The sequence below is a fragment of the Lithobates pipiens genome, unplaced genomic scaffold, assembly GCF_037356315.1.
Source record: "Lithobates pipiens isolate NorthernLeopardFrog02 unplaced genomic scaffold, aLitPip1_a1.2 Scaffold_19, whole genome shotgun sequence".
NCBI lineage: Eukaryota > Metazoa > Chordata > Amphibia > Anura > Ranidae > Lithobates > Lithobates pipiens.
Window position 1 is genome coordinate 547467123 of NW_027507764.1, and position 25313 is coordinate 547492435.

At 45.6% G+C, this 25313-nt stretch overlaps 1 protein-coding gene across 1 annotated transcript in view; it reads left to right on the plus strand.

The window, feature by feature from the left end:
* The first annotated feature begins 2647 nt into the window (after positions 1 to 2647).
* COLEC10 (collectin subfamily member 10) overlaps positions 2648 to 25313 on the plus strand; it is an 82074-nt gene continuing 59408 nt past the window's right edge. The window contains exon 1 of the mRNA XM_077493253.1: positions 2648 to 2854. Within this exon, the coding sequence (XP_077349379.1) occupies positions 2719 to 2854 (136 nt within the window). The 5' untranslated portion in view covers positions 2648 to 2718. The remainder of the gene's footprint in view (positions 2855 to 25313) is intronic.

Genomic DNA, 25313 nt, shown 5'->3' on the forward strand with positions numbered 1-25313 from the left:
AAAAAAAAAAAAAAAAAAAAAAAAACTAAGAGAAGGAGTAAAGGAGTTAAACTATAACTAAAGGCAACAGTTTTTTTTGTATTGGCTAGAGTGGAGATGGAGTGCCCCCAATAAGGAGATTTGCCCTCTCTATTTGTCCAGTTTACCAATATCAATGCAAGTCAAAGAAAATCCCAAATTTTGGGTTGTCCCCAAAACAGTAATAGATGGGAAATCGTCCAGTGGAGACATTAGTTGATTAATTGATCTGGGGTTCCCCAGGGAATTCCCTTAATTTGCAGGGATTTCCTCTCACTTCATGTTTGGCTATGAGATAGGAAATGAAGCATAATCTCTAAAAAAAGGGATACAGATGGTGAACAAAAAATTTGACAGTGGTTATAATAACCCTCCCTTGCTCTATCCAAAACAAAAGAAAATGTTGTCTATATTTCTACAGTGCCTTGAAAAAGTATTCATACCCCTTGAAATTTTTGACATTTTGTCATGTCACAACCAAAAAAGTTAATGTATTTTATTTGGATTTCATGTGATAGACCAACACAAAATGGCACATAATTCTGAACTGGAAGAAAAATGATAAATGGTTTTCACATTTTTTACAAATAAATATCTGAAAACTGTGGAGTGTATTTGCATTCAGCCCCCTTTACTCCAAAACCCCTAGCTAAAATCTAGTGGAACCAATTGCCTTCAGAAGTCACCTAATTAGTAAATAGAGTCCACCTGTGTGTAATTTAATCTCAGTATAAAGTAGAGTAGAGGTTTGTTAGAGAACCTTAGTGAACAAACAGCATCATGAAGGGCAAGGAACACACCAGATAGGTCAGGGATAAAGTTGTGGAGAAGTTTAAAGCAGGGTTAGGTTCTAAAAAAAATATCCCAAGCTTTGAACATCTCACAGAGCACTGTTCAACCCATCATCTGAAAATGGAAAGAGTACGGCACAACTGCAAACCTACCAAGACATGGCCGTCCACCTAAACTGACAGGCCGGGCAAGGAGAGCATTAATCAGAGAAGCAGCCAAGAGGCCCGTGGTAACTCTGGAGGAGCTGCAGAGATCCACAGCTGGGAGAATCTGTCCGCAGGACAACTATTAGTTGTGCACTCCACAAATCTGACCTTTATGGAAGAGTGGTAAGAAGAAAACCATTGCTCAAATAATGCCATAAGATTTCCCATTCACAGTTTGCGAGAAGCCATGTGGTGGACACAGCAAACATGTGTAAGAAGTTGCTCTGGTCAGATGAGACCAAAATTAAACTTTTTGGCCTAAAAGCAAAAAGCTATGGGTGGCAAAAAACTAACACTGCACATCACCCTGAACACCTCATCTCTACCGTGAAACATGGTGGTGCAGCATCATGTTGTGGGGATGCTTTTCTTCAGCAGGGACAGGGAAGCTGGTCAGAGTTGATGGGAAGATGGATGGAGCCACAATCGGAATTTCGGCCAGAAAAAGACCGATGAGAGCTTTTCATCGGTAAATGCGACCGTATGTATGTTCTATCAGACTTTTCCTGGCCGAATTTCCGCCAGCAAAAGATTGAGAGCACGTTCTCAATTTTTCGATTGGAAAAAGTTCAGATCGGAAATTCCGATCGTCTGTACCAATTCCGACACACAAAATTCCTACGCATGCTTGGAAACAATTCGACACATGCTCGGAAGTATTGTACCAAATTTTCTCGGCTCAGCAATCCCTGGACCACTGGTGCAGCTTCAGGAGCAGGGCCGGACTTACCATTGGGCTTGACTGGGCCTAAGCCCATGGGCCCCACCCAATAGGGGACCCCGCCGAGATGCATAGCCAAGTGTATTCGGCTCCGCTCCGCTCACAATCACGCCCAGTCCCGCCCTATGATGGACATAACACAGGCACTGGGCGTGACTGTGAGCCGAGCTGAGTACACTCGGCTACTCTTGGACTGCAAGAGGACCCGAGAGGCGCCGAGAGGATCTGAGAGCCACGAGAGGACCCAAGCTGCCGAGAGGCACCGAGAGGACCCGAGAGCCACAAGAGGACCCGAGAGCAACCGGGGCGCCATTTTTAAACTTCAAGACTGCAATGACAAGGCTGCAAATAACACTGGGGCAAGGCTGCAGATGGACACGGATAAGGCTGCATTGATGGGCATTTAAATGTAAGTTTTTTTTCCTTAAACTTCCCTCCTAAAAGTTTTTTTCCTTAAAATTCCCTCCTAAACTTGGGGTGCGTGTTATACACCGATAAACACGGTAATATATAGAAGGTAAAGCCCGAAAGTGACTCAAGCCCTGCCCTGTTCAGCCCCGGAGGTAAGTACAGCTGTAAACCATAGTTAAGCTGGCCATAGACGGTCTGTTGTTTTTATTTGTTCAGCCAGTGGACAGAACTAAAAAATATAAATAAAATGGAACAGATTCCCCCATCCACACAAACAAGTCTTCTCATAAATATTATAGAATGCAATGAACCAAAGTGGTGCGTTTTAGTTTTCAATCATCCTGGAGTTTGCATAATTATCCTTTTTGCAGACCCCACATAGAATGCTCCACTATTGCACCATTCAGAGATAATTAAACATAAACATGTCAGGATAGGATAAATATTTCTGACACTGAGCAGAGACCTCGATGATAGAACACCAATTACTGAACACTAATGACATGTCTTTCTTACACATAGTCCCTGGACAGTCGGACATCAAAGACGGGTCCCCCGCACCCTCTGAACATGGTTCCTGTGATCCGTACTCAATTCGGCATCTACCTTGTTCTATTTGTATTTTTCCTCCACCGTACTGGTGCCTCCGAGGCTGAAAACCGATCGGATACTTGTTCAACGCACACCATATTACCCGGACCAAAAGGTAAGAGATTCAAGACAGGAAATAATTGCATATGAAGGCAAGCCAGACTGTGTGGGCTGCTTGTAGCTCTTTAAGGGCTCGTTTACACCACAAAAGTGCTTTGTGCACAGTTTTGCATGCGCTTGCAGCACATTTGCTGTGCTTTCTTAGGCAATATTTATGTTTTTTTCCCCAGAGTTGCATTTACATGCACTTGCGTTCATGTGCGTTTACATGCATTTCTGTGCGTTTACATGCAAAAAATGCAGCATGTTGTAATTTTTAAATGCACTCGAAAGCACCACAATAGTGTAAAATAAACTCATTGAAGTATTTTCAATTTTATTGCATATGCGTTTCTCCTGCATTTAAGGCTTCATGTACACGACTGCTGGTAAACGGACGTTCAGAGGCAGTTGGATGCTTTTTTTCAGCTGCCCCTGAACTCATCCAATGGTATCTTATGTGTACATGTACAAAGGTTTGTTTAATGTCGTTTTTAGGCAGTTGAGTTTAGAGGCCTTTTTGGAAAGCAAAAAAAATGAGTTCAGACGCTGAATTTAGAGTCATTTCAAGCGCCAAACGCTTCAAAATGAGGCTAAACGCGGTAAATCGTGTTTAGCAGCGTTTCGTTTACAGACGTTTTTCATTTTTTGCTATTTTTTTTTCAAACACTTCTAAACGCAAACGCAGCGTGTAAACGTGGCAAAACGGAAGTTTTAAACGTCGGTTACTATCTGTCAAGATTAATCGTTCAGGAGAGGTTGTAAAAAAAAGTCCTGTGTACATTAAATCGGGAGTCCGCCGGGACTCCGCGTTTTTATTTTTTTTTAAAAGCCAGCAGCTACAAATACTGCAGCTGCTGACTTTTAAAATAGGGACACTTACCTGTCCAGCGCGCCCGCGATGTCGGCACCCGAAGCCAATCTCTAGATCGTCTCTCAGGTGCTGCCGCCGCCATCTTGGGTATGGGAATCAGGAAATGAAGCCTTTCGGCTTCATTTCCCGGTTCCCTACTGCGCATGCGCGAGTCGCGCTGCGCAATAAGGACGGTCCCCGCTGCCTCTGGGATCTGTGTGTTTCCCAGCAGGCAGCGGGGCACTTGCGGAAAGGGGCGTAATCTACGCCCCTTTCCGCAGAGAGCTATCCCGGAAGTGGGTGCAGATACCTGTACTGTACAGGTATCTGCACCCCCTCCCCACTGAAAGGTGCCAATTGTGGCGCCGGAGGGGGGGAGGGTTCCGATGAGCGGAAGGTCCACTTTAGGGTGGACCTCCGCTTTAAGCCTAATGCCCCATACATACGATCGGAAACTCTGCCAGCAAAAGTCCGATGAGAGCTTTTGGTCGGAAATTCCGACCGTGTGTATGCTCCATCGGACTTTTGCTGGCGGAATTTCCGCTATTGAACTTCCTTTTCTAGTCCCGTCGTACGTCATCACGTTCAAAAGGAACAAACTTTCAAGCAGACTTTAGTCCTTTCGTGTGTGGGCAAGTCCGTTTGTTTGTATGTCCATCGTAACTCCGTCGAAAGTCGGGAAGACCGTCTGACCTTTTCTGTCGGAAAGTCCGGTCGTGTGTACACGGCATTAGTGTCACTTTAATCCAGAGAATGCAGAAAATGCAAGTTACAAAAAAACCTTTAGCCTTTACAACCACTTTAATGTAGCAGTTTTTGTTTTCCTGACCTACTTTTGTTACATGCTAGTAGATCCATGATTACTCTACTTCCTATAACAGGGTGACAATGCTGCTTGTTTGCAGTGAATTCAAACAGTAGCGTTGTCACCCTGTTTATTTAGAGCGTATTTATTTATTTTAAGTATTTATATACAGTAGCACTGGAAATTTACACAGCGCTTTTACATATTGTACATTTACATCGGTCCCTGCCCTCAAGGAATTTACAGTCTAAAGTCACCTGCATGCAACCTACACAGAATCATTTAGAAAGGAGCCAATTAACCTACCTGCATGTCTTTGGAGTGTGGGAGGAAACTGGAAGAAAACCCTTGCAAGCATAGGGGGAACATGCAAACTCCATGTAGACAGGGTCATGACTGCAATACAAACTGGGGATTCCAGTGCTGCAAAGAAGAAATTCTAACCACTGAACCACTGTGCTGCTCAATGCCTTTAATGCCACGTACACACGATCAGATTGTCCGGCGTACTTAGTCCGCCGAAACGCATTTCAGCGGACGATTCGATCGTGTGTGGGCTTCAGCGGACTTTTCCAGCGTGAAGTCCGGCGGACTAAGAGTATTTTTGCACTCCAATCTTCCCAGTCGGACTTGGGTTTCAGCGGACAATACGTTCGTCAGTATGCTAGTACGGCGGACTAAGAATGGCGCATGCTCAGAAGCAAGTACGAAAAAGGAAGCTATTGGCTACTGGCTATTGAACTTCCTTTTTCTAGTCCCGTCGTACGTACTGTACGTTATCGCGCAAGCAAATGTCGGACTTTCTGTGTGTCCATGTGTGGCCAAGTCTGTTCGGTAGAAAGTCCGCCGGATTATCCGCCGGATTGTATGTCGGACTAAGTACGCCAGACAATTGGATCGTGTGTACGCGGCATTAGAGACACAAACCTCTGGTTTAAAAACAATTCTATCCAAGTATATATAGTTAAAGGGGTTGTAAACCCTCATGGTTTTCACCATAATGCATTCTATACATTAAGGTGAAAAACCTTTTGTGATACAGCTCCCCCAGAGCTCCCCCGGTTACTTACCTTACTGCTGGAACGCACACGTCACTTCCGGTAAGCCACGGCACTGACGCATTTTGTCATATCCGACTTAGTCACGAAACGTGTCAGAACGGGGCTTACCGGAAGTGACGCATGTGTTCCAGCGGTGCGGTCCAGCCAGCAGGAACTCAAACAGACACACATCCGCTGTATCCAGCGGACGGTGTGAGTGCTTTCCGATGGCAAACCCCTTCTGAGACAGGCACAGTGCATTTTATTAATTTATGCTTCATTTTACATTAAGTTTGCTACTCAGTTTTTATATAAGGGGGGCTTTGTGAGACGTTGAATTGTTTACGGTTTTACACTATGTGGACATTACATTTTTTTCACATGAGCTTGGAACCCTATTGAAATTCTGACATCTAGTGGATGGTGTGGAAAGAACTGGTGCGAGGTGGAATAATCTTTATCTTAAAAGGCACAAATTCCTCAGCATTGTGGTGAGTGCATCCCCATAGGGGAGTCTTCATTGCACAGGGTGACCCTTGGTGGAAGCTTTTCAGCACAACAACAAAAAAAACACATCTTTCTGATCAGTCCATTAATCACTGGCAATTAATTTTGGACCGTTTATGGGAAGCGTTGCTGCAATATTTATGAAGGAACTGTGACATTTATATATATATATATATATATATATATATATATATATATATATATATATATTGTGAGGGGTTAGCTCGGTAGCGGGTGTGTGTGAACCCCTGGATGGGTTCACAACACAAAGTCAGGCACAGCAGACAGCGGTGTAGGTTCAAAAAACAAAAGATCCGGTTTATTTCTGCTTCATGCAGTGATACATAAACAGCCAAACAAAATAAAACAGGAAAATAAATCCTGGTCAGCTTGACCTCTAACTACACACGTAGACTCCCTGTCTAACAACTGGGTGCAGCCTTGTGCTGCCCCAGTCCCTGTCCCTGTCTCTATTGTAGGGGTTTGCCACATAGGCGTTAACTCACCGCACAGAACAGATCTCAGACTCCCCAGTCTATACACACAAAACTGGTTCCAGGATGGAGCATCTCCCTATGCATGCTGGGGTTTTTTGTAGAGGTCTTAATGAGCCCACTTACTTCAGCTGGGCTCATTAACTCTTCCCCTCTAATTGTAAAAGTCTGCATAAAGCCTGAATCTAGGACACACATATTTCCCATCCTGAATACAACCAGGTGATTTTACCTGCGTGCTGCCACATACCCCCCCCTCTTGTTTCAACCTTGGGGTTGTAACACAAGCAGCCAGACACGCATGTATCCGAGACAAAGCATCCACATTCCCCATTTTAACACCAGGGCGATGCTTAACTGTAAAGTTAAATTCCTGTAGGGCCAGGAACCACCTATTTACTCTTCTATTGGTCTCCTTGTTCTGAGCCATCCACTTTAAAGGAGCGTGATCAGTCACCAGGTCAAAGTGCCTACCTAGCAGATAGTACCGAAGGGAATCGAGAGCCCACTTCACTGCTAAACATTCCTTCTCAATCGTGGCGTAATTTACCTCATGGGACTTCAACTTCCTGCTGAGGTAAATGACTGGGTGCTCTTCCCCGTTCCAGACCTGGGATAACACTGCTCCTAACCCAACGTCTGATGCATCAGTTTGTACAACGAAGTCCTTAGAGAAGTCTGGTGAGTACAACACTGGCTGGCTACATAAGGCTGTTTTTAAGGACTGAAAGGCTTCCTCAGCCTCTGGGGACCATTTAACCATAACCGACTCTTTCCCTTTTGTCAGGTTGGTGAGGGGCACAGCCTGAGAAGCAAAATGGGGAATGAATCGTCGATAATAGCCAGCGATTCCCAGAAAGGCTCGTACCTGTTTCTTGCTGTTGGGACGTGGCCAACTCTATATGGCCTCGACTTTATTGACTTGGGGTTTTATCACCCCCCTCCCAATAGTGTACCCAAGATATTTGGCCTCCTCCTGTCCAATGGTACACTTCTTTGGATTGGCCGTAAACCCAGCTTACCGGATAGAGTCTAGGACTGCTTGTACTTTTGGCAAATGTGAGACCCAGTCTGTGCTATGGATAATCACATCATCCAGGTAAGCTGCAGCATATTTTTGATGGGGCCTCAGAATCTTATCCATTTTCCGCTGGAATGTTGCCGGTGCATTCTGTAACCCAAACGGCATTCTCTTATATTGGAATGCCCCATCTGGGGTTACAAATGCAGTTTTCTCCTTGGCCGACTCGGCCAGGGGAATTTGCCAATACCCTTTGGTGAGATCAAGAGTTGTCATATATCGGGCTGTTCCCAGCCGGTCAATCAACTCATCTATACGTGGCATGGGGTAGGTGTCAAATTTTGTAACTTTATTTAATTGTCTAAAATCGTTACAAAACCGCCAGCTCCCATCAGGTTTGGGCACTAGTACAATAGGACTGGACCAGTCACTCTGGGACTCCTCTATCACACCCAATTCCAGCATCCTTTGAACCTCCCCACGTATTGCCTCCCGTCGGGCCTCTGGTATTCTATAAGGTTTTAGTTTTACCCTTTCTCCTGGCGGGGTGATAATGTCATGCTCTACGCCAGATGTTTGTCCCGGAAGCTCAGAGAAAATCTCTTTGTTACGAAGTACAAACTCTTTAACCTCCTGTTGTTGGGGTTTCGATAAGGTGTCTGCTATTCCAACCTCAGGAACTAAGCAATCAGGCTGTACTTGTGACAAAGTCTCTGCGACTAGGGATTCCCTATCCCTCCAGGCTTTCAGCAGATTGACGTGATAGATCTGCTCCGGCTTTCGCCTTCCTGGCTGTCTAACCCTGTAGTTCACCTCACTAATTTTTTCAATTACTTCATATGGACCTTGCCATTTGGCCAGAAATTTGCTTTCAACCGTAGGGACTAGCACCAAGACCCTATCCCCCGGGGAAAAAGTACGGGTCTTGGCCCCACGGTTGTACACTCTCTGCTGTGCTAACTGCGCTTGGGTCAAATGTTCCTTTACAATTGGCATTACCTGTGCAATTCTATCTTGCATCAGGGCGACATGCTCAATCACACTCCTGTGAGGAGAACTCTCATTTTCCCAAGTTTCCTTGGCGATATCCAGCAGCCCTCTTGGGTGTCTCCCATAGAGCAACTCGAAGGGTGAGAAACCCGTAGAGGATTGGGGTACCTCCCTAATGGAAAACATCAGATAGGGTATTAGACAATCCCAATTCTTTCCATCTCTATCCACCACCTTCTTTAACATTTGTTTTAGGGTTTTGTTGAATCTTTCAACCAACCCATCTGTTTGGGGGTGATACACAGATGTACGCAATTGCTTCACTTTGTACAACTTGCATAATTCTTTCATAACCCGGGACATAAAGGGTGTACCTTGGTCCGTAAGCAGTTCCTTACAAATACCCACGCGGCTAAAAACAAGGGATAGCTCTTTGGCTATAGTTTTGGCCGAGGTATTTCGGAGAGGAATTGCTTCCGGATAACGGGTGGCATAGTCCAATATAACCAAAATGTACTGATGCCCCCTAGCAGACTTCATTATCGGACCTACCAAATCCATTGCGATCCTCTCAAAGGGGACCTCAATGATAGGAAGAGGTACCAGTGGGTTACGGAAATGTGGCATAGGTGCCGACTTCTGACACACAGGGCAGGAGGAACAATACTTTTCTATTTCCTTCATGACCCCAGGCCAATAGAATCTCTGCAGTACCCTCTCTCTGGTTTTCTCTGTCCCCAGATGACCTCCCAGAATGTGTCCATGAGCCAATTCTAACACCAACTCCCTGTAAGGTTTGGGCACCACAAGTTGCTCAATGGTTTCTTCTGCCCTTTGAGCCACTAGATACAGCAGGTCCCTTTCCACAGTGAAGTACGGGTAAGTGCAAGTCTTATCTGGGTTCACTAACTCGCCATCTATTTTCACCACATTTTCCCGTGCCTTTATTAGGGTGGGGTCTTTTAACTGTTCTGTGGCAAAATTTTCCCTGTGAACCTCAAGATCCGAAAACTCCACAGACGGCATGTTTTCAACTGAGGATGTTGGCTCCTCCCCAGTTTCTCGAGTTTCCCCCGCCAATACCGACAAGGGAAATTCAGGAGAGTCCTCACCACTCCCAGAGGAATTCTGGTCATCTTCCTGGTCTATAGGGGCACCAGTGGGGGGCTCAGGACAATCCCAGAGTTCCCAGAATTTTGGAAAATCCCTTCCCACAATAGCATCATGTGGTAAGTGAGACACTAACCCCACCTGATGAGAGAGGTTACCTTTGGGGGTCTCAAAAAACACTGAAGTTACAGGATACTCTCGGGTGTCCCCATGTACACAAATAACAGCCACCCTGTTCTTCCCAGAGACCTCTGTAGTAACTAATTCAGCTTTTATCAATGTTACCAGGCTACCTGAATCTAGCAACACATCAACATGTCTACCATTAATACACATTTTACATAAATGTCTCTCAGGTCCCCGAATGGCAGTGCATGCAACTGTCGCAAACAGCGACTGACGTCTCTCCCTTATAAAGTCACATTGCATAGGCTCATCCACAACTGGGCAATTGGCTGCAATATGTCCCTCTTGCCGGCAGCGGTAGCAAATAATTTTTTTCGCTGCCTCTTGCAGCATGGGCTTCCTGGGCTGCTCCCGCCAGACCTTAGGTAGAACTCCCACCCTCTCACTTTCTCCACCCTCACCCCTTGGAGTCATCTTACCCGCCACTGGGGATGATCTGGTCTTAGGGGGGAAAGTCCGTGAGTCCCTGGAAGAGGTGGTCAAGTTCTCTGTAGCCAAGTACCTCTCAACCAGATCCACAAGTTTATCTGCATTTTCTGGGTCTCCATGGCTTACCCATTTTTGGATGGCAGTAGGAAGAGCTCTCAGGAAACGATCCATAACCACACGTTCCACAATGTTTGGTGCGGTCAAAATCTCTGGCTGCAGCCACTTCCTGCTCAGGTGAATGAGATCATACATTTGAGACCTGGGAGGTTTTCCAACCTGAAAAGTCCAGTTATGCACACGCTGAGCCCGGACTGCCAGGGTGACACCCAGCCGTGCCAATATTTCTGCTTTTAGCACCACATAGTCTTTTGCTTGGTCAGGCTCTAGGTCATAATAAGCTGTTCCCCAGTTAACAGAGGGGCCACCAGTCCAGCCCATTGCTCCTTAGGCCACTTTTCCCTTTCAGCAGTCCTTTCAAATGTGGTCAAAAACACCTCCGGATCATCCTCTCCAGTCATTTTTGTCAGTAAACGGCTCACACCAAAGGATGCGGTATTATTGTACCCACTTGCTTCATTGGTCTGCGGACGTTGCTGTATCAATGTCTCTATTTGCTGTTGAAAATTCTGCTCTTGCCTCTGCAACAGGTCTATGAAGCGGGCCTGCTGCTGGGCTTGTTGTTGAGCTGCAAGGCTCTTTTGTAAAGCTGCATTTGTTTGCTGCTGATTTGCATTTGCTTGCTGCTGGTTTGCATTTGCTAGAGCCAGCTGTCTCAGTATCTCCTCCATTGCTGGCCTTTAAAAAAAATTGAAAAAAAACTTGCCAAAATTCTCCACCAACTGTGAGGGGTTAGCTCGGTAGCGGGTGTGTGTGACCCCCTGGATGGGTTCACAACACAAAGTCAGGCACAGCAGACAGCGGTGTAGGTTCAAAAAACAAAAGATCCGGTTTATTTCTGCTACATGCAGTGATACATAAACAGCCAAACAAAATAAAACAGGAAAATAAATCCTGGTCAGCTTGACCTCTAACTACACACGTAGACTCCCTGTCTAACAACTGGGTGCAGCCTTGTGCTGCCCCAGTCCCTGTCCCTGTCTCTATTGTAGGGGTTTGCCACACAGGCGTTAACTCACCGCACAGAACAGATCTCAGACTCCCCAGTCTATACACACAAAACTGGTTCCAGGATGGAGCATCTCCCTATGCATGCTGGGGTTTTTTGTAGAGGTCTTAATGAGCCCACTTACTTCAGCTGGGCTCATTAACTCTTCCCCTCTAATTGTAAAAGTCTGCATAAAGCCTGAATCTAGGACACACATATTTCCCATCCTGAATACAACCAGGTGATTTTACCTGCGTGCTGCCACAATATATATATATATATAATATATATATATATATATATATATATATATATATATATATATATATATATATATATATATATATATATATATATATATATATCTATATCTATCTATCATAGTTTGAAGAGTATATAACTGTAGCACTAACCCCCGAAGGAGCTGCTGGTTTAATTGGGCTTAACGTTACCTTCTTCACCTCGATTTGCGCCTAGGGGTTTCCCGTGGTAGATGGCCCAGAAACTTTAGAGACTGACGACAGATCCGCTTAAAGTGATTTTTATTTGCAAAAACGTAGTTAACGAACAGTCTCTTAGTATAGGATCAGAGGGTTAGGAAGAAAGTTCAGGTACTCTTATGCCGTGTACAAATGATCAGAATATCCGGCGTGTGTGTGCTCCGGCGGACTTTTTTTCCCCAAAAGTCCGTAGGACTTGGAAAGTAGTTTTGACTCAAAAATTGTCCGACGGACAATCCGGCCGATTGTGTGCTAGTCCCCCGGACTTTTGAAATGAACGGACTTTCCCGCACACGGAGAAAAGTCCGTTCATTTTGAACGCGACTCCAGGTAGCCGGGACTAGCGAAGGAGGTCAATGTCGCCGCGTCTTCCTATAGCTCTTTTACTAGCGGTGGCCTGGTCTTCTGTTGCCGCCGCCTCTTCTTCCGACTTCGGGGGGTCTTGTCCCAATTTTCGGTTCTTCTTGCCGGGTCTCCACTTTCTTCCTTTAGGTCTTTTACTAGCGGTGGCCCGGTCTTCTGTCGCCGCCTCTTCTTCCGACTTCGGGGGTCTTGTCCCCCTCTTTGGGTTCTTCATGCCAGGCCTCCGCTCCTTCTTCCAGCTCTTTTACTAGCGGTGGCCCGGTCTTCTGTCGTCGCTGTCGCCGCCGCCTTTTCTTTTTCCTTGAGATGCTGACTCGACGCTTTCTCTGGCCGCAATGACAGGGAGGTGTTGCGCGGCGACTTATATAGGGTCAATGGGCGGGGTCACCGGGTGATGTCCCCGCCCCTTATGATGTCCCAGTCCCAATAAAAGCTGACCATTTGTAGGTACCCCCACCAATGAAATATGGTTTTCCCCGGGGCGTAGATAAGGGCCGGGGTCGAGGGTGTTCAGACCCCCCCACGGGCAAAATAAAATGCATGGTATCCCTGCTCTGCAGCCGCACATGGCACCAGCGGCAGGCAGCACTGCAGTCAGTGGCACACTGAGTGGGTATGCCTAATTATCTATTACACTTGCTGCATAACGCCTGTTATGGTACACTGCCAGGCCAGTCTATGTTCATATGTATGTGGTACAGGAAACGCTGTGATCCCTGTGCATTTCCTGCACTATATTGCAATCACACTGTGTTTTTGATCTGCTGCATGTGTCAATTCAAAGTTAACAACTTCCCAAAAGAAGGTCACAAATGCAGTGTTTGTCTGAACCAGATGGCATGGTTGGTTTTCAAAAAAAGGTGCCTGCACTTTTTTGGTGCGATGTGGTGTGATTCAGCCCATTCAAAATGGGCTCAAATCACACCACACAGAATCGCATGTGAATTGCACAGGAATGCGGCGCAGTTCCTGTGTGCGAATTACATGCAAACTATAGTGTGAAACCAGGCTTACTGTGTTAATTGCGGTGCGATCAAGGCCCATTCATTTTGAATGGACTCAAATTGCACCAAAGTCATGCATGCACCAATTTTGGAACCGCACTGCAACCGGTTTGCATGGTCGTTTGGGGAATGCGATTTGGTGCAGGCAAACACACTGTATTTTGCAACCTTAGCTTGGGGTGTCGTTAACCGCTTCCCGACCGCCTCACGCATATATACTGTGGCAGAAGGGCACATACGGGCAGATTAACGTACCTGGACGTTGCCCTTTAAGAGGCGGCTAGCGAGCGCGTGCGCTTGCCGGGAGCTCCATGACCGTGATCGCGGGCCCCGGGAAACCGATGTCCAGGGATACCCACAAACGCCTCACGGTGAGTAAGAACGGGGAGATGCTAATGTAAACAAGCATCTCCACGTTCTGCCTAGTGACAGTGTCACTGATCTCTGCTCCCTGTAATCGGGAGCAGTAAACAGTGACATGTCACACACAGCCCCTCCCCCCCCCACCGTTGGAATCACTCCCTAGGACACACTTAACCCCTACAGCGCCACCTAGTGGTTAACCCCTTCAATGCCAGTGACAATTTTACAGTAATCAATGCAATTTTTTAGCATTGATCTCTGTATTAATGCCAATGGTCCCAAAAAAGTGTCAAAATTCTCCGAAGTATCCGCCATAATGTCACAGTCATGATAAAAATTTCTGATCTCCGCCATTACTAGTAAAAAAAAAAATTATCAATAAAAAATGCCATAAAACTATTCCCTATTTTGTAGATGCTATAACTTTTGCGCAAACCAATCAATAAATGCTTATTGCGATTTTTTTTCCCAAAAATATGTATCGGCCTAAACTGAGGGGAAAAAAATTTTTTAAATATTTTTTGGGGATATTTACTATAGCAAACAGTAAAAAAATTTTTAAATATTTTTGTTTATAACGCCAAAAATAAAGACCGCAGAGGTGATCAAATACCACCAAAACAAGGCTCTATTTATGGGGAAAAAAGGACATTAATTTTGTTTGGGAGCCATGTCGCACGACCGCACAATTGTCAGTTGAAGCGATGCAGTGCCGAATCGCAAAAAGTTCTCTGGTCTGGAAGGGGGTAAATTCTTCCGGGGCTGAACTGGTTAAAGTGGTTGTAAACCCTTTACAACCACTTTTTGCTACAGGTAAGCCTATAATAAGGCTTACCTGTAGCTAACTCGAATATCTCCTAAACCTCATCGGCACATGCACACTGAAGCAATAGCATGTCCGTGCCGTTGCTTCAGCTAGTGTGCGGTTACCAGCCGCTCCCGCATGAGAGTGACGTCATCGAGGCTGTCTGACACAACATAGTGCACTTTGCACCATAATAGCTAACCTTACTTAGGAGGTGCAAAGGGCACCATCTCCTTGTAAGTAGGTAGGCAGCAAACTCACTTTGCACCTATTCAGTTTGGACACTAATACTGGACAATAGCCAACAGGGTTCATAAAAACTGGAAGAAGGAAAATCAGGTTCTATTTTCTAAAGGACCTGATAAAATACAATTAGGACGTGATTGCTTACTAGCAGAGCCGGTACGGGGGGGGTGCCCTGGGGGTACAATTTATTGGTGGTGGGGGGGGGCACAGTGGAGTGTCCTTCTAAAACAGCTATCACTAGTTTGCTGGGACCGCGGGTTTCCCCAGCAACAAGTGATGCTGCGTGCGTGCGCCCGCCCCCTGCTCCTCACCGCGTGTCTCGGGTTTGTCAGAAGACCAGCTCGCACTCACGGACCACAAGTAGGGGCGTGACATCACGTGCATGCCCCGCTCCTCGCCCCCCTGCTACTCATAGTTCCCGGGTCCTGGCTCTCCATATCTTGCAGCTTCTGCCCCTTTGGTATTTCAGTTGTGCCCTCCTGCATTCAAGGTATGTGGGCCACATGTTAACCTGTGATCACTAATGGGCATATTTTTATTGGGCATATTTTGTTAAAGGTCACGCTGATGGGCACCTTTTTTATGTTAAGGGGCACTCTGATGAACAAATTTTATTTTAAGGGGCACGCTGATGGGTATATTTTTAATGTGCACACTGATGGGCATATTTTCTTAAAGCGGTGTTCCAGCCATTTTTTATTTTTTTTTACAAACACTGTAGCTGCTGACTTTTAATAAGGGCACTTACCTGTCCAGCGAACCCACTATGTGGCCCCCCCAGGCAAATATGTCCATCGGATCGGGTGCCGGCGCCACTATCCTAACTAAGGGAAACAGGCAGTGGAGCCTTGTGGCTTCACTGCCCGTTTCCTACTGAGCATGCGCGAGTCGCACGGTGCTTTGTGAATGGCCCTGTCATTTTATGGGACACACACATGCCCCAGAATACAATGGGGCAGCTCGCCAAAGAGGAGGAAGAGACGGAACAGCGCCGTGGAATAGGAAGAGGCCGATTAGGAAGACTGCCTAGCGACAGGGGTTTCTGGCAAGTAAAACATTTTTTTCCCACATTTTTTTTTATACATTTAAGGGACACATTTTGGTGTGCTCATCAGAGTGCCCCTTAACATAAAATGTGCCCATCAGCGTGCACATTAAAAATATACCCATCAGCGTGCCCTTTAACTTAAAAGGTGCCCATCAGCGTGACCCTTATTTTATGTTAAAGGGGCATGCAGATGGGCACATTTTATGTTAAGGGTAAGTCTGATGGGCATATTTTATTTTAAGAGCAACACTGATAGGCACATTTTGTATTAATGGGCACTCTGATGGGCACAACAAAAAGTGCCCCTTAACATAAAATCTGCCCTCTGAAGGGGCACTCTGATGGGCAGATTTTACATTAAGGGGCACTTTTTGTTGTGACCATCAGAGTGCCCCTTAATATGAAATGTGCCCATTAGGGTGTCCCTTAACATACAATTTGCTCATCAGAGTGTCCCTTGATATTATAATAATAATAATAATAAGTATATTCTTGTTTTCAAATGACATTGATTCTTTCTTAAAAAGTGAGAGGAGGAGGCGCAGTTTGCCATCTTCGCCCCCTGGGCAAATGGCCTTGTTCCAGCACTGCTTACTAGGGGCAACACATATCATTTTTCCTTTTTCCAGTCTTTATCATTTTGGCGCAATTTATTTTATTTAAAAAGACTTTTACTTAGTACCTGCTGTTGAACCCCCCCAGAGCAAAAAATTATCTACGGCTCTGGTCTGTCCATTCCCATGGGACTATTACTTTTGCTGGACACATCGTCTGCATGTAAATGTGGAAAATTATATAAATAAAGGCATGTGAAATAAGAAAAAGGAATTCATACGCTGTATACTATCATTACAGGTGTTAACCACATACAGTTACCAGAATACAATATTTTCAATTGAATGTGGTCCAGTCTGTTTTGTGGGCTGGTAAGGCTGCTTCTTCAGGTTTTCAGCTGTTTGAAAAAAAAAATTTGTACTTTTATCGCTGTTGGACATTTGAAAAAAAAATCTAAAGTCAAAGTGGTATCTTTTCCCGTTACAGAGTTACAAAACTTTTTAATATTTCTATAATATATACACACACACACACACTATTAATTTTGGATATAGTGTGTATATCTACTATATTATATTTGGTATGTTAATCCCCAAACTTTGGTGATGGATACATAGATACTCGGGGCCGTTTTTAGAACCACTGCACCTTCTTACTCCCTTATAGATTATTATTATTATTATACACGATTTATATAGCACCAACAGTTTACGCAGTGCTTTACAATGTATAGGGGGGACAACACAATTACAGTACAATACAAAAGGTACAGGAGGGCCCGGCTTGTAGAGCTTACATTCTAAAGGGAGGGGGTGGTGGTACAAAAGGTAATAGCTGCAGAGAATGATTTGATGGGGGTGGCTATAGATTAATTTTATAGATGAATTTTACTCAGTTTGATATTCTGTTGCTAATTTAAAGGCCAGATTCAGTTAAAGGCCTGTACACACGATCAGAAAATCATATGAAAAATACAGTTTTCAAAGCGATCGTACGATTAACTGATCATTAGTACACAACTGTCGAAAGTGTATGCAAGACAAGTTTCGGCCAAAATCAGTCGAAAAAAATCCGACGGATTTTGTGCTCGGAATGTCCGACTGTGTGTATGGGGCATTAGAGTAGACACTGCGAGCAAGGCTTTCTCGTCCGCATCAGTGCCTGACCTCACAAATGCGCTTCTGGAAGAATGGTAAAACATTCCCATAGACGCACTCCTAAACCTTGTGGACAGCATTTCCAGAAGAGTTGAAGCTGTTATAGCTGCAAAGGGTGGGCCAACTCCATAATGAATCCTACAGACTAAGACTGGGATGCCATTAAATTTCATGTGCGTGCAAAGGCAGGTGTCCCAATACTTTTGGTAATATAGTGTACGCCACGGCTGACGCAACCCCTACAACGCCAGCCAAAACTTTAACATCACAGTACACATTGGCATAATAAGCACACAAACCAAAAAATTAAGTAGGCGTCTGCCTACATGCCATTGTTGAAAGATGGTAGCGCCAATATCGAGGATAACTGGTTAGGAAATTTCCAAGGCAGGAGGGGTGGAGTAGGACATTGTATAGTAGGGGGCATGGCTGGACTTACCATTGGGCTTGACTGGGCTCAAGCCCATGGGCCCCGCCCAATAGGGGGCCCCGCCGAGATACATAGCCGAGTGTACTCGGCTCGGCTCCGCTCACAGTCACGCCCAGTCCCACCCTATGATGGACATAACACAGGGACTGGGCATAACAGTGAGCCGAGCCGAGTACACTCAGCTATTCTCGGCTCCGCTCGGGACTGCGAGAGGACCTGAGAGCCGCAGAGAGCTGCCAAGAGGACCCGAGAGCCGAGACTCTGTATCTCGGTGGTACCATTTTTAAACTTCAAGACTGCAATGACAAGGCTGCAAATGGCACTGACAAGGCTGCAAGATGGACACTGATAAGGCTGCATTGATGGGCATTTAAATGTAAGTTTTTTCCTTAAACTACCCCCCTAAAAGTTTTTTCCCTTAAATTTCCCTCCTAAACTTGGGGTTTGTGTTATACGCCGATAAATAAGGTAATGTATAGAAGGTAGGGCCCGAAAGTGACTCAAGCCCAGGGGCCCCCACCACCCCAAGTCCTGCCTTGGTAGGGGGATTGGCTTTTGGCAAATGAGGAGGAGTGATTTCTAGGCCAAGTCAAAATATGCATATTATGCCACCACCTGCAACTCTGTATATGAGGTCAGGGTCATTGGTGAGCTGCCTTCTGTAGAACGCACCCATGTTCTTGCTTTGGAAACTTTTTTCTAGTGACAGATTCCCTTTAATTGTGCCATTTACTGGCATGTCTATACACAGGCACTCATTGAAAATAACATTGTGTTCCATCACAGCTTGTTTGCTACAACCAAACACATCTGTCTAAATACTGAAAGTTGGAATGTGAACTTTTGTTACATCTGTTTTTCTGCAAATGTCCCGGGCACATGATATGCCAGGCACGCCCCCACTCACATACCAACCGATAGCCTACAGGACTTCCTCTGCCCCAGCGGGAGACCCAGAGAGGCGGATTCCCTGGGCGAGAGCATTGTTTTCCTGGTTTTAAATAAAGGCATCAGTCTGTTATTCTAAGGTTTAGGTTTCCCATGTTGTCTCACAAGTGGCTGAGCAGGCGCAGCGTACACACACTGAGCTACAACAACATCTCATGTGTCAGCTATTAGGTGGCATTGCCCTTTCTATAGATACATTGTTCCTAAAATCCATAGCTTTTTTTTTTCTTTACAATTGGCAAAAAAATACATTTTAAAGCGGAGTTCCGCCCAAAAATGGAACTTCCACTTTAAGGGAGGTGACCCCCTGAAATGCCACATTTGGCATGTAATTGTTTTTGGGGGAAGGGCGGAAACCCTCTTTTTAGAGGGTCCCAGCACCTACTTCCTTCTGGGGCACCGCGGCACCCGGAAGGGAGATCACCTCTCCCCCCTCCCTCTCAGCAATCATCTGGGACTCGTCACAGGTCCCAGATGATTGCCCGGCCAGTCACGGCACGGGGCTCGCGCAGTGGGTGCCCGGCTGTGAAGCCACAGCCAAGAGCCCACAGTTATAATGTCGGCGCCGCAGAGAGGAGGGGGAGAGGAGCGAAGCTTCATGCGTCCGCATCTCTGGACCCTGGGACAGGTAAGTTTCCGATTATTAAAAGTCAGCAGCTGCAGTATTTGTAGCTACTGACTTTTAATTTTTTTTTTTTTTAAGTGGAACTCCGCTTTAAGGGGTTATAAACCTGTAGCATGAAAAATGAGCAAATCCAGAGCACTAAGTGTCATTTCTGTCTGCTGCACGGTTCCTCTGCTATTATAGCATGAGTCACTCTGAAATTTTTTCTTGACACCAAGAGAAAAATTGTGATGGGGCGGGAGCCTGTGATTGACAGTCTCAGCTCTGTTCCTGTGTAAATGTGGGTGTGTCCTTTCCCTCCAATTAGCTCTCATTGAGCTCTGCAGAGTGTAACTTCAGTTCATTGACCCCCTGCTTTCTGAAAGCTCAGACAAGCTGTATAAATTATGCACTTTTATTGGCTGTAGCCAAGAGAAGACTGCAGATAAACAGGTACAACTTAATGAAAGAGGATTTGTTTAATTTGTTTGTATTACCCAAGGCCAGTCACTTCACTGAGTATATGTAAAGGTTTACAACCAATGGGAAAGTACAGTGGTTTTGTGCTTTTTGTATGTATTATGTAGGACTTACATCTCTCATTGTTCATAGACTGCTCTGTCAACTTACAGCTGATGGTCCCACACTAATGACAAGGGACCAATCAGAATGGTTCCTGACCATATTTATGACAGCTAATCCTGGTGCTCACATGACCTGCTGTCCATATCTGTCAATTTGCCCATCGTGTAAATAAAAAAATGAGGAAAGACTGCGAAAAATAAACAAAAAATTTTATTTTTATTTTTTCTTTACATTTTTGTAATTTTTTTCAATTGAAAAAATATGAGCTGAGTTTTTATTAAACCAGCTTACTGAATAATAGGGTTTTAAGCCCTTAAAGTAAAACTAAAGCCTTTTTTATTTTGGATAGAGGAAGGGAGGGTTATAACCCCTGTCAGTTTTTTTTGTTATTGTTTGTGTCCCATTGGGGAGGTTTTCCTTCACTTCCTGTCCCATAGCCAAAACAGGAAGTGAGAGGAAATCCCTCTAAAGTCAGGGAATCCCTTTTTGTTACCAGAACTTGTATCCGCATTGGAAGATTTCCTCTCTATTTCTGTTCTGTTGTCACACATAATTTGGGATTTTCTTTCCCTTTCAGTGATAACAGTAAACAGGACAAATGGAAAGGGTGAATCTATCTAAGGCAGGGGTCTCAAACTGGCGGCCCTCCAGCTGTTACAAAACTACAAGTCCCATGAGGCATTGCAAGGCTGACAGTTACCAGCATGACTCCCACAGGCAGAGGCATGACGGATTTGTAGTTTCACAGCAGCTGGAGGGCCGCCAGTTTGAGATCCCTGATCTAAGGTAGGTGCACATCTATGTGGTTGTAGTTAATGCGGTTTTCAGGCACGCTTTGCGTTTTTAAACCCGCGTTTTGATGTGTTTTTGCATGCAGTTTTCATGCATTTTGCATTTTTTTTTCTCTTTGCGGTGCATACTAGCTCATTATGCCATTTGCCTTGCAGGTGTGAAAAACACAAAAAACATATCAGCGGGTTTACTACCGCTTTAACGTGTTATCATATTGCATTAACTAGTGGATTATTTCTAGGGGATTCCTCACCTGAGTCTGGGCTTTTTATCCAGGACTCAGTTGATCAATAACCCCTTTTGGTAAACATATCCTTACTGCAGTAAAATCTAATATAATATCTATTTGACTTGTGTTGGAGTGTCATTCAAAGGTGCTTGCAAGAGGATTTCTGAACCCAGAGTGTCAGGAGAGTTGGAGCGTTCACGGGCAGACATTGTTTTTTTATTTTTTAATAAAGGGCTGGTGAAAAATTCTTGTACTGTCCTTATTCACTTTTACACTTTTTTGGTGAATTCGCATAGGGGAGACAAGGTGCTTAGTGGGGGGGGGTTGGGCAGATCCATCTAATCTATCCAAAACTAAAAGAAAAACCAAGTTTTGTATTTAGTTATACTGTACTATAAAAAATATTTTAAAAACAATTAGGTCAGCTCCTTTAGTGGTAGTTATGCCTTGTGCACGCGGTCGGAATTTTACAACAGGAAATATTCAATGTGAGTTTGTTGTCAGATATTCCGACCGTATGTACGCTCCATCGGACATTTGCTGTCGGAATTTCCGACAACAAATGTTTAAGAGCAGGTTCTCAAATTTTCCGACAACAAAACTTGTTATCGGAATGTCAGATCGTGTGTACACAATTCCGACGCACCAAGTCCACGATGCTCTGAATCAAGCAGAAGAGCCGCACTGGCTATTGAACTTAATTTCTCTTGGCTCGTCGTACGTGTTCTATGTCCCCGCCTTCTTTACGTTCGGAATTTCCGACATCATTTGGGTGACCGTGTGTATGCAAGACACGTTTGAGACAACATTCTTCGGAAAAAAATCCATGGTTTTGTTGTCGGAAAATCCTATTGTGTACGTGGCATTATTGTCACATTGACATATATGGACAATGCTTTCATGTTTTCTGGTTAAGAAAGGGTTACCCTGCATTGGAAGCTATCTCTGTGTCTTGGTGAGTTAAACAATCTTTGGATTTTCTCACCAACTCATTAAATTTTACAGCTGTTCTTGATATTTCACAGGAATATGCAACAGTATTTCCTCTACATCATATTAAAGTGGTAGCAGAAGTCTGTACTTCTGTTAAAGTCTGTTAAAAAATGCCCCCCCCCCCCCCCCCCCGGCAGCTTTAAAGTGGAGTTCCACTAATTTTTGTGTTTATTAACCACTTTCAGACAGGACCATTTTGCTGGCTTAAGACCAGACCACTTTTTGCAATTCGGCACTGTGCCGCTTTAACTGACAATTGCACGGTCGTGCGATGTGGTTCCCAAACAAAATTGCCATCCTTTTTTCCCCCACAAATAGAGCTTTCTTTTGGTGGTATTTGATCACCCCTGCGTTTTTTATTTTTTGCGCTATTAACAAAAATAGAGCGACAATAGCCATCAGCTGCCCTAGCTTCGGTTTTAGTCCGCCGGACTAGCACACAGACGAACGGATTGTCGAGTCCGGCGGACAATTTTGAAGCAAGTCTTATTTCTAAGTCTGCCGGACTTTTGGGAAGAAAAAGTACGCTGGAGCCCACACACTAATGAATTGTCCGGCGGACTCTGGTCATGTGTACGTGGCATAAGCCTGTATCTCAATCCAGCAAATAGATGATGACTTTGGATGATGCCAAAGATGGCTCTGTCCTATGGAAAGAAAAACAGATGCAGGTATTGTCAGGGATTATAAATACCTGTATTGTAAGTCAGGGGCGTATCCTATACCTGGCACCACCCCAGGCGGGCAGGCTGTGCAGTCACGTGTAGCGCCTCCAAGCACTGTGACCCGAAACCTAGAAGAATCCTCCTCTCTCTGCTCTCCCGGACAGCCAGGCCCCTCCTTCTCCTCTGCAAAAATGGCATCAACCGACCCAAGGATTGTCACTGGACGGCCAGCGCCAGACATAAATGCATGTAACTGACAGTGGCACACTTGCTGTGTGCTACTGCCAGTGGCATCAGCAGAGTTGGTGTCACTGTCACCTGGTGCAGTAAAACATGGTGTCACCCCCCCCCCCCCCCCAAAAAAAAAATAAAAAAATTCCTGTTTTATGAAAGTGTGGCAAAGATGGAGCATGTGGCACTTTTGTGTGCGCTTTCAGAAAATGCAGAAAAAAACAAGCAACCTAATAGAAATCTATAGGCCTGCATCTATAACTGAGGGTAAAATGTAGGAAGACCCCCTTTACATTACACAGCTCCCATATCTCTGGACCCCTTTACATTACACAGCCTCCCCCGCACCTCTGGACCCCTCTACATTACACACCCTCCCCACACACCTCTGGACCCCTTTACATTACACACCCTCCCCACACACCTCTGGACCCCTTTACATTACACAGCCCTCCCACACCTCTGGACCCCTTTACATTACATAGCCCCCAACACCTCTGGACCCCTCTACATTACACTCCCCCCCACACCTCTAGACCCCTTTACATTACACTCCCCCCCCCCCCCCCCCGCAGCTCTGCCTCTTCCTACCTTATTCGGGCATGCTGAGCGGAAGACACAGGAGAGCGAAGCAGGGAGCAGAACGAGAGAGAGAGACAGGAGAGCTTAAAGAGGAAGTAAACCCTGATGGGTTTACTTCCTCTTTTTTTCCCTGCAAAGGTAAAGCATAATGGACTACTATGCATCGCATAGTAGCTCATTATGTGTCACTTACCTGACACAGGAGCCAGCGAAGTCGCCGCTGTCCCCTGTAGTCCGCCGCATCCATGTTGCTTGTGGCGTCTCGCAGCTCCGACGAATCACAGCGGCGCAACCGCGATGACGTCACTCCCGCGCATGCGCACGGGAGTCGACAAATTTGGCAAATCCATTCTTGGATTTGCCGCATTTAGTGCGCCTGCGCGCCGCTGTCTACGGCGCATGCGCCGTAGACAGCGGTGCCCATTTTCGGGCAAATATCTCCTAAACCATATAGGTTTAGGAGATATTGCTTGGACCTACAGGTAAGCCTTAATCTAGGCTTACCTATAGGTCCAAGTTGTTTGGAAGGGTTTACTTCCTCTTTAATAAACAACGGGAGCTGCCAGCATTTACAATCAGGGGAGTGATTTTGCTTGGTGGTCTTGGCAACCAATCACTGGTTTGTTAATATGAAAAATGAACTCCGACAGCTAGCGCTTTCTGCTGTCTGTCTGCTGTGTCTCTCTCCCTTTCTGCCCCCTGCTCCGCTCTCCTGTGTTAGTGAGTGGTGGAGGCAATCCAGCGGCCGGTCCTGGGTGTCACCCCTCTGGTGAGTGTTACCTGGGTGCGGCCTGACTCCTCCCCCAATGTGTGGCCCCTGGGGTGCCCCACTTTTCCCCATTCGGCCCCCATTGGTACACCAGTGCCCCAAATACAAATCCTGCCCCCTTCTACTAAAAATCAATCAACAATACTTCCCAACTGTCCCACTTTTTCTGTGACATTCCTGAGATATGAAAAAAATCCTGCAAAGCCGGACTAAGGGCCAGTTCTCACCAGTGCGCACTGCGGGAAACCTGCGTTCCATGTGCATTTCTCACACTGCATTGAAAACGCACTACAGTTGTGATCTGCAGTGGGTGTCAATGTTAACATAATGACACCACAAACACAGGTCCCAAATGCATTTACCTGTATTGGATCGTACGGTACAGTAGTATCATGTGATCCATTTCCTTATAACTCTTGGTGCGGTCCGGCACAATTTCAGCTCACTCAAATGAATAGGCTGAAATTGTAATGCACCTGGAACGCATTTGAATCACACACAGTGTGATCCTGTGCAATTCATTGTATAAACTGACCCTGAGTCCTGGAACCCAGTGACAGAAAAAGTTCTGCCACCTGACTCCACTAATTTGCCTGGCAGGGGTGCACTAGTTTGAGCACTTGGGGCGATTAGCATGCATCTCTAGCGGGGTGCCCAGGATCCCAGATGCCATGATTGACCTCTGTGTAGCAGCCAGCATCTCTTTGAATTAGGGGTGGGGGAGAGGGTACTGCATGTGCTAGAGGGCACTTTGGGAGGAGAGAGGACTTCTGCTGGGATGGGGGGGGCAGATTTAATAGCCCACATTAGCACACCCCTCCAGGGAAAGTCAGTGCTCCAGCAGGATTTAGCCTGCATTTACTGGCAAGCAAGGGCCGAATAATCAAGAAGGTATGGCTGACACCCCCCCCATGCCAATGTGTGGCACCCTGGGAGGACCACCTGCCCCCCCCCCCCCCTGTTGGTACGCCACTGCTGCAAGTGTTATATTTATGCATACAGTAACTAGCAGGAAGCAGAAAACCACAAAAAATTAAGCAAAAGCAGCAAGATTCTTGTATGAAGA